A 9,441-nucleotide genomic window follows, 5' to 3' on the forward strand; every position below is an offset into this window, starting at 1 on the left:
CATTGCCAAGTGGATTCCTAACCACTGTGCCACCAGGGAAGTCCCTATAACCTGTTTTTATTTCCAAGATTTTTTGCAAGAAACACTCAAGTTAACAAGCAAAAAGGGGGGTCCTTTGTTATTATAAGGATGGGGGTAGCTCCTGAAACTCCGGGAATGGAATATAGATGGGCTGCACAAGGGGCTGCTGGACCCAGGAAGACAAAACCCAGACAGCCGGCTTCTCCCTGAACATCATCTCCGTTTTTCTCTGTGAGGGGTGATCTGTGCTGTACACCTGGCCTAATAGGCCACCGACTTCTTGGTGGATAAAAATTCATTAACCTACAGAAGCAGAGACTGCCTGGATGGAGAAGCCATCTACCTGGCCTAGGAAGTCTTTCTGGAAAATTACTGATAGATTTTTTTTAATGGCCCATTCAGGCTCACTCTGTTCGGGAATTTTCCTATCCCCACTTCCTGTAATCTCAAGACTTAGTGGAAATAAAAGTAACTCCTTTTGCCAAAAAAATTGATGGATCCCTGACTTAAGATGGTAATAACTGCAGAAATTCTTTAAACCCAAATTTGCTATTGTCAGTAGGTATGCCAGTATTAAATGTTTTGTAGTACTATCAACTTCAATGACAAAGACTTACCTAAGTTTGTGACTTTGTTTTCCTGCTTTGTAGCATATTATATTATTATGGTCCATTATTCTAAGTCTTGGGTCAGGGCAGGCCCTGAGCAAAATTGAGAAGTATACAGAATTTGTTTTTCATGTGTTCCCCCATGCCCCCATTTAGGACCCTCTCCAAAGAAGTGAAATGTAGTAACATTTCTGCACACAATAGTCAGTGTGAAAAAAATTGTGGATATTGGGGCCTACTTGTAAGTTTAGCTCTGACAAGGATAATCTGTTAAAAAAAAGACCACCCTCTCCAAAAAACATCAACGCAAAGCCATGAATTTTAATCCTATTTCCCCAATTCTGGATGGGAGGCTGATGCCCTATAAAGCCACTCAGGGATTTATTTTATATCAGATCCCTAAGTCACCCAGGGATTACTGAGAATGAAGAAAATTAAAGTTCTTGGAGCTCTAGTTTTATCAACTGCTTAAAAGCTCACTTAGCTTTTGTCATCTGGTACTTTTATCAAGTTATTTCTAAAATGCTATGCTTAGGAGAATAAAGATGTAATTTTTACCCAGAGTAAGGAAGATAGTAAAATATTTTGGAATTTGGCACTTGAAAATACATTTTGGAGTTAAAATGGGTTCTCGGTGGTATTCTGTCAGAAGTATAGTTTTTAGAATATAAAGTTACACAGTCATTTAAAACTTTATTTCATATTTATTTTTCTCCCGTTGTTACAACATCCAACCGAAAGCAATACTAATACAATTCTAACACCCCCCCCACTTTAAGTAAACCAATTTTACTTAAATGTAAAGTCTAGTGTTAATATATATCCCCTTTTCAAGCCACATCTTTAAGCAAAAGTTCACAATTACACAAGCCATTTAAAGAAAGCTCAAAGCTACCAAAAGCACACCCCAAAATCGTTTTTGAAAATTCAAATTTAACTATCGATAGTGCCAAACATATGCTTTAATTTGCCCCCAAGAAAACATTTTCTGAGACCACAAATCTAAATCTGACACGTCTATTGACAACAGTTGTTTGAAATAATATTTATTAACAAGCTTATAGTGTTAGCAAGTTGGAGCAGAGGATAGAAAATCCTCTGATTTCCAAGGGCAGAGATTAATTAGGTCATACTCTTACAGGATTTAGGCACACATCAGCTTTAAGGTAGTTAAGCAGGAAGATAATCTGATAATAACTGCACACCCAGGTGTTAGGGATCTCATGTGGTACTTCTGCATCTTTTAGAAAGAGGGCACTGCTTACCAGAAAGAAATGAATTTCCTTCAAGGAAGAATTTCAGACACTGGCAGGCTCACAGGTTTTTTGACAGGGGTCCTTCTTTCGAGCCCTCAAATGACACCATAAACACGGCCACTTATTCTGCCTAGGAAGAAGGCAAGTTCTTCACAATATTTGTGAAAGATAACTTTGCCCAATTATCAATCAATGGGAGTTGTAACTCCAGAACTACTTTAAGTCAGTAAGTGCTGACCTAGTAAGGCAAACACCGTGCCCCAGATCCTTACTCGGTACTTTATGCTCACTGAGCCCAAAACGGTATCATTGCCATTGCACAGCTTTAGTTCTAATGGGATAGAGATTAATGGAAAAGGGCAGCCAGAAACAAACGCTGTGAAGGTTTATTTTTTAAGAAAACTGCAGAAGAGATGTTTGACCTCTCTTTGAGCCCCTTTTCATATGCAAAGTATAATCTGTAGATTTACACCACATAATAAACACAGTTTTATGCAAATCACAGGAGTATATGCGAAATTATAAGCATCAGAGATGTGATGGAAACATATTAGATTTTTAAGTGTCATCTTGTTTATTTCACTTCACCTCCTATTCAACCTCTCATAGGACCCACTGATATACGCAGATAGGTCTTTCTATGCCTAGTGGGGCTCCGTTTTATTTAGAAAGCCCACTAATGTTCATTAATGCTTGTAGATTGAATAAAATCATGGTTTGTCTGATCCTTCCCTCCTAAGATTTCAGCACAATTCTCAAGCAACAAAAATCCTGACGCCATACACCTACACACAGCTCAGAGTCGAATACACACGCTGGGAGGAAAAATACTATTTTTAATTGAAAAGCTAGACTCTGTCATCTTCCTTCTTCACACTACAGCCAGCGAACACGGACACACTAATTTCAGACACCTGTGTGCTCACAGCGCCCGGGACCCTTCCCATCACGGCCAGGTTGTTAAGAGGGGTATCGGCAGCAGGAGGGTCAGGCAGCTCTGCCTTGCAACAGAATAACTGAGCTTTAAAATGCTGCTGGAAGGTTTTGCTCAGCCAGTAAAGAGCAAAGGGGTTTACACAAGAGTTGCTGAAAGCCAGAACCCGAGAGAAAATGGTGACAATGAAGTGAACTGCAGAGGGGCCCACGTAGGTTTGAGAAGTGAATGAGCGGTAGAGGTACAGGAGGTGATTCGGCAACCAGCAGAGAGCAAACAGAGCCACCAGCACCAACACCGTTTTGGCAATTCGCTTTCGGGATTCAATCTATAGGGGGAAGAAAAATGACAAAAACAACGACCAAGAAAACAAAACAAAACAAACCCCAAACAAACAAAACAAAACAACAACACAAAACCCAAACAAAAACATTTAGCTGGCAGAGATTTTTAAAAAGCCATTCTCTAGATTTACATAGAAATTTACAGTTAACAGTCTGGTGTCCTTTTTTTTTTTTTTTTTTTTTTGCGGTATGCGGGCCTCTCACTGTCGTGGCCTCTCCCGTTGCGGAGCACAGGCTGCGGACGCGCAGGCTCAGAGGCCACGGCTCATGGGCCCAGCCGCTCTGCAGCACGTGGGATCTTCCCAGACCGGGGCACGAACCCGTGTCTCCTGCATCGGCAGGCGGATTCTCAACCACTGCGCCACCAGGGAAGCCCGGCTGGTGTCCTTTTGAACGTGCAGTTGAAGGAAGTCAGCCCGTGGTTAGAGAATACAGCAAGTTAATTGACATAGTAACCCGTGATCTTGGCCTCTGAATAGCTCTAATTCAGAGACTCCCATCCCTGGTTCTGAGATACTCTAGGGTGTCTCTAATTATCTCCAGCAGTGTTGTGGAATTATCGAAAATTTAATTTAATTAAGAAATAGATGCTATACAAACCTGCTTTCACTGCATCAGCAGAGAGGCTGACTAGGTTAGAATAGTCTTCTGGGGTTTATGTAAATTGGTACCAAAAATTGTTGTTAACGTATAGGAATTCTAACTATACAGTCAAAGGAATAAAAATCAATGGGCCACCCTTCATGTATGAAAATAATCCTACCTGCGCCTCTTAATAAGAGAAATGAACCGGATTAGGTGAAGACATTGCCTGTGGTCACAGATAGAGCAAAAATAACTGTTCACATGGTCATGAACATGCAACTTAGCCTCCTGACCACCACTGTTGAAGCAACTGAATGTACTAGCTCAAAAAAAAAAAAAAAGCGCTGAGCTCTGCACATACTGGTTAACAGGTAAATGGAATCATCTCCTCCCACCCAAGAAAGATAGAAATCCTGTTGGGTTTTTTAAAATCAAATGGAACGATGTTTTGCCAATATTCTTTTTATTCTGTTCATATTTATGAGAGGAGAGCACACCTGGGTCTTGCAATGGTCTTAATCAAGCTTCTGTGAATCACCGTGTTCTCTTGCCATTGGCATTGCATCCCTTGAGACAACCCCTCCACCCAGTCTGCTCTCTGTGTGTAAGTGGTTTGCACTGAATAATGTTATGGCTTCTTGCCAGTTCTACCATCCTGTGTTTTTCTAAACAAAAGACGCTTCACTTTATAGTCTCACCTTGTGTGATGTTTCTCACTATTCTGTGGGGTGATTTTTGACTTATCCCAAACTTCAGCTGCTCCCTTTCTAATAATAGTAGTCCTATCACTTAATGGATGTTTACTATGAAGCAGGAACTATGCTAAGCATTTCATATATATCATCAAGACCTCATTTTCATTTTATACATGAGGAAAGTGAGGCTCAGAGATGTTGAGTAACTTGCTCAAGATTGCTCAGCTGGTATGGAATTAAATCTTGGGTCTGACAGACTCCACAGCCCATGACCATAACAAAAGTACGATACTGCTAAAGTATTTATTGCTCAGGGGTGCAAAAGGAGGCATTTCCCTTCTAAATTCATGTGTGAGTCCTGATTAATACATACCTGCTTGCGGGCATGGCTTTGTTCCTCAGTAGGTATGTTCAAGGTGCTTTTGTAAAGAGTCCTAGCAATCAAAGAGTAATAGACAGAGATAATCGAAAGTGGAATAATGTAGAACACTAAGAAGCACAGCAGAGAATGTATCTCTTGCAGGAGCCTCTCAGAAACAGGATAAGACGCACACGATTCAAAGGTCATATTTTTGTCGGGATCTCGGAAAGTATATACATTTGAAAATATAGCCTCTGGTAGAGCAATGATCATAGACACGATCCAGATGCAGCCAGCTTTGGCACACGTCTTCAGGATGGCATTGGGGGGCTGACGCTCCAAGGGCTTCACAACTGCCTTGTATCTAGAAACACATAATCATAGCAAAGGGCAAAATCAATATCAAAATTACAGAATCTTAAAGTTAGAAGTGATCTCCGTGGTCATCCAGTTCTACCTTCTTATCCCATATGTATATAACCAAGTCAACATTAACCAACTGCAATTGGTTATGATTTCAAATACACATGATACATCCCAGTATTTTATATTGATGCTAATCATTTTTTCCTTTATTCACTGTTATGAGATATTCCAGATTTGCAATTTTTATAATTTTCTTGTAGACCCTCTATTTAGGGCAAATAAATAGTTTTCGGCATGATTTTGTGTGTGATGGAGAGTAATTCATTACCTGTGCATTACCTTGCGTTCTAAAAGACTTCCTTTTTATGTAAGTGACTGACGTTAAACCTAATTTTCCTTTCCTTGTGAGAGAGCAGTCATCAACCTTCCTAGAAAAGAATTCCATGAGTTTATGCAGGAAAGAGGAGAGGGTTAATTTCTTCCCTGTTCATAAGTGCTAATTTCTTGCCCAAGCCGATCCAATCTGTAGGTAGATTTAGGGCAAGGCAAGGGTGAAATCGGAAACCCTGTACCCATGAAAAGATGTCTCCTTATTCTGACAAATCCACCTTAAAATCTACAGCCTTTAAGTAAATCTGCCTTCAAACAGAATATAAAACCAGTCAAAGCAAAATTCCATAAAAGACACAGGGAAAGCTTTTCCTCCTCTCAGATTCCAGGCACTGATTACTTACAGGCTTCTTGCAGGCTTTTGAAAGCATCACTTTTAACATTTGGAGCCTCAATTTTTCTTCGTGCTTTCACAGTTATCATTGTACAATAGGCACAGAAAGACCCAGTACGTAGACTGAAAATATCCTAACAGAGCCCAAACACCCTGGCTGCTAGAGGTTCTGACACGCTCCATCCATAGAGCTCTAAAAGTCAGCCCGGATTAATTTTTGTCGGGAAATGAGAATGTCATTGAACGCCTATAGAAAAAACAAATACAGTTAAGTGATGACATTACGCTGAGTTACCAGGAAGCTGAAAGCCTCACCGTTTTTCTGCCATTAATTAATTTGATGCATTTCCAATAAATTAGATGCATGTATCTTTTTACCATTCTTCCAGTAGACAGTAATGTGTGTGTGGTCAATTTCACACCTATGTTGATGTTTTAATGTTGACAATATTGCACCACTAGGCTGCACTAATGTATAAAGAAAGAATTGTTTTTCTTTTGCACCTGGAATAATTTGCCTTAATAAACCGGAGGGGGGGGGGAAACACCGTTCAGTATTCTTTCAAACAAACAATTACACTTCAAAGAAAATAAATGGTCCCTGAAGCACACAATTTCAATCTCTCGTCCGATGCTAACACAGGAATTTTAACATTCTTACACCAACTTTTATTTAAAATGCCCCCCGATTTTTCAATCTTACATCCAGGTTACAGAGTGTGAGAAAAGCAGAATAGTAGCCAGTGAACGCTCCGTACAAGCTTTCCTTTCTTTTCGCCTAATTTCACATCCTGGCAAATATAACTGAGAAAAGAAACCCACCTGTCAGCACTGAGAATTGTTAACGTGAACACTGATACACCAACAGAAGTGAGCCGGATGAAAGAGAGCACCTTACATCCAATTCTTCCGAACAGCCATCCTTCGGCAAGGTAGTGGGTTGCATCGACTGGCACACAAGTTAGCAGAAGTAAAAGATCTCCAAAAGCCAGGCTGGTGATGAAAATATTGGGAACTGTTTGCATGGATTTGGTCTTGAAAAAGACTTTGATGAGAATAGCATTTCCAAGTATGCCCACTGAAATGATCACAGCATAAGTGATATAGATGGCACACAATGCTTCTATTCCTGGAGAGTTGTCTCCGGTCCTTCCTTTATTTGTGGTATCATTAGGAACGACAAGGCTTGATGATTCTGTGTCATTTGTGGTTGAAATTAAAGTCTGATTAGGTGACTGAGGCTGCCTTTGAGACATTTCTTCTTCTGCTCAGTTCAAATGTAGTTGATTGTCACGTCTAATGCCTACGTCTAGTAACGAGATGGTAGAGCAACAGAGCAGAATGGAAAGCAAATCCAAGACACCCGGATACTCCTTTCCTTCAGTTGCTCTTTGTCTCCCAGCATGCTTGGCTAAATGCTTACCGATCTGGCACTGGAGTGTGGGAGTGGTGGAGGAGTTTTATCGGCGTTTCCATGACAGAAGGAGGGGGGTTTGGGAAATGCTCTGCAGTTGCTTGTTCTTCCCTGTTGGGGAATCTTATGGACTACCTAGATGTTATTAAACAATACTTATTGTTTGTTAGAATCACTCTGTTTCCATATCTAACCACGAAGATCTGTATAGATTTTGTCAATTTTCATCCATTTCTCTGCAATCAGAAGCTGGTCTGGTGCACTCTCTTTTACAGGGTAAATAAGTATGTGTGTCCCCTGAAGCACCAACTTGAAGCCACTCCTCTAGATTTAATATCAGAGAGGTGCTGAAGCAACAAATCATTCACATTTTGATAGGGCTGATGTCACTTCCAAGGAGGAATAATTCAGGTGACCTGGGCTTATCACCCAGCTCTGACACATGGTAATTCCCAACCCTGCAGTATTACCAGGGCTCTGCTGCACAGTATCAAAGCAACCTTGAAGAGATGCAAACTCCAGGCAAACCACCAGTTGCTTTGTCTCTAAATGTCCTAATAAAACACCCTTTTACTGTTTGACCATCTGTTTTAATGACATATATTTTTGTAAATGCCATTTGGGGTTTCTCCCTTTAGCAATGGTTAAAAGGAACCTGCCTTGTTCCAAAACAAAAGAATGCAGAACCCAGCTCCAGGTCCTGACGCAAAAGGACTTGTAAGAATGAAAATCATTCTTTTCAAGTGAGGGAATGCCCCAGGCTACTCCAGAGGTGATGGGCAAGGAGATAATGTTTACATCAACCGAAGGAAGCAGAAAATTAAGGCAATTCCCTTAGTACCAGCAATAGTACCAGCAAGAAATGCCCCTTGATACAGAAAATGTAAGTATGTGATTTCTGTGTGTATATGCAGGGTGGGAGGCCAGCAGTCTAAAGGCATTGGATAATATTATCTGCTAAGGGATATTCTCTGAAACGATCAAATTCAAATGGTAATCTCTCAGCTAGGAGAAACTTTTTGTAGTAAGGTGCTTATAAATATATCCAGATCCGAATTAGTCTGGGAAGTGGCATGAAAGACAGCAAAGTATTTGGCTGGCCAATGAACAGGAGTAGCAAAGATAGCTTTTTATACTGACAATAATAGGTGCAATAAATTCTACAGGGACAGTGAATTGGATGAATTGAATCAATTATCTGGTTAATTTGAACAACCGAAACCACACCTATCCTCCACTCCTTAGGAAATTATCTCCAGGTCTTGAATTACCCAGTGAAATAACTGTTTTTGATGGGAAAGAGGAAGGGGAATGCTTGGATAAAGCCAAACCCCTTAGCTTCGAAGTATATACCCTTACGTAATTTCACGCACTGGGCTGGAGAGGGTGTGGAGAAAAGGGAACACTCTTGCACTGCTGGTGGGAATGTGAATTGGTACAGCCACTATGGAGAACAGTATGGAGGTTCCTTAAAAAACTACAAATAGGGGCTTCCCCGGTGGCGCAGTGGTTGAGAGTCCGCCTGCCGATGCAGGGGACACGGGTTCGGTGCCCTGGTCCGGGAGGATCCCACGTGCCGCGGAGCGGCTGGGCCCGTGAGCCGTGGCCGCTGAGCCTGCGCGTCCAGAGCCTGTGCTCCGCAACGGGAGAGGCCACAGCAGTGAGGGGCCCGCGTACCGCAAAACAAACAAACAAACCAACAAAAAAAAAAACTACAAATAGAACTACCATACGACCCAGCAATCCCACTACTGGGCATATACCCTGAGAAAACCATAATTCAAAAAGAGTCATGTATGGGCTTCCCTGGTGGCGCAGTGGTTGAGAATCCGCCTGCCGATGCAGGAGACACGGGTTCGTGCCCCGGTCCGGGAAGATCCCACATGCCGCGGAGCAGCTAAGCCCGTGAGCCATGGCCGCTGGGCCTGTGCGTCCGGAGCCTGTGCTCCGCAACGGGAGAGGCCACAACAGTGAGAGGCCCGCATACCGCAAAAAAAAAAAAAAAAAAAAGAGTCATGTACCACAATGTTCATTGCAGCTCTATTTACAATAGCCAGGACATGGAAGCAACCTAAGTATCCATCGACAGGTGAACGGATAAAGAAGATGTGTCACATATGTACAATGGAATAT

The 9,441-nt window shown here is 41.6% G+C and overlaps 1 protein-coding gene across 1 annotated transcript; it reads right to left on the reverse strand.

Annotated features, from left to right (window-relative positions):
- Window positions 1-2,733: 2,733 nt before the first annotated feature.
- Window positions 2,734-7,150, reverse strand: BRS3 (bombesin receptor subtype 3). Its single transcript, XM_059049590.2, has 3 exons — window positions 6,717-7,150; window positions 4,817-5,168; window positions 2,734-3,147 (listed from the first exon to the last, which is right to left on the reverse strand). Exons 1-3 carry the CDS (start codon window positions 7,148-7,150, stop codon window positions 2,734-2,736), a joined length of 1,200 nt encoding a protein of 399 aa, XP_058905573.1.
- Window positions 7,151-9,441: the final 2,291 nt, after the last annotated feature.

The sequence above is a fragment of the Kogia breviceps genome, chromosome X (assembly GCF_026419965.1).
Source record: "Kogia breviceps isolate mKogBre1 chromosome X, mKogBre1 haplotype 1, whole genome shotgun sequence".
Classification (NCBI taxonomy): Eukaryota; Metazoa; Chordata; class Mammalia; order Artiodactyla; family Physeteridae; genus Kogia; species Kogia breviceps.

What these genes read in the sequence shown, in the direction of transcription:
- BRS3 (XM_059049590.2), bottom strand. Translation starts at nt 7,150, where the DNA reads ATGTCTCAAAGGCAGCCTCAGTCACCTAATCAGACTTTAATTTCAACC. An exon ending in ACAATTCTCAGTGCTGACAG is followed by an intron (nt 5,169 to 6,716) that starts GTGGGTTTCTTT and finishes ATGTGTTTCTAG; the next exon opens with ATACAAGGCAGTTGTGAAGC. An exon ending in AAAGCCATGCCCGCAAGCAG is followed by an intron (nt 3,148 to 4,816) that starts GTATGTATTAAT and finishes TTCCCCCTATAG; the next exon opens with ATTGAATCCCGAAAGCGAAT.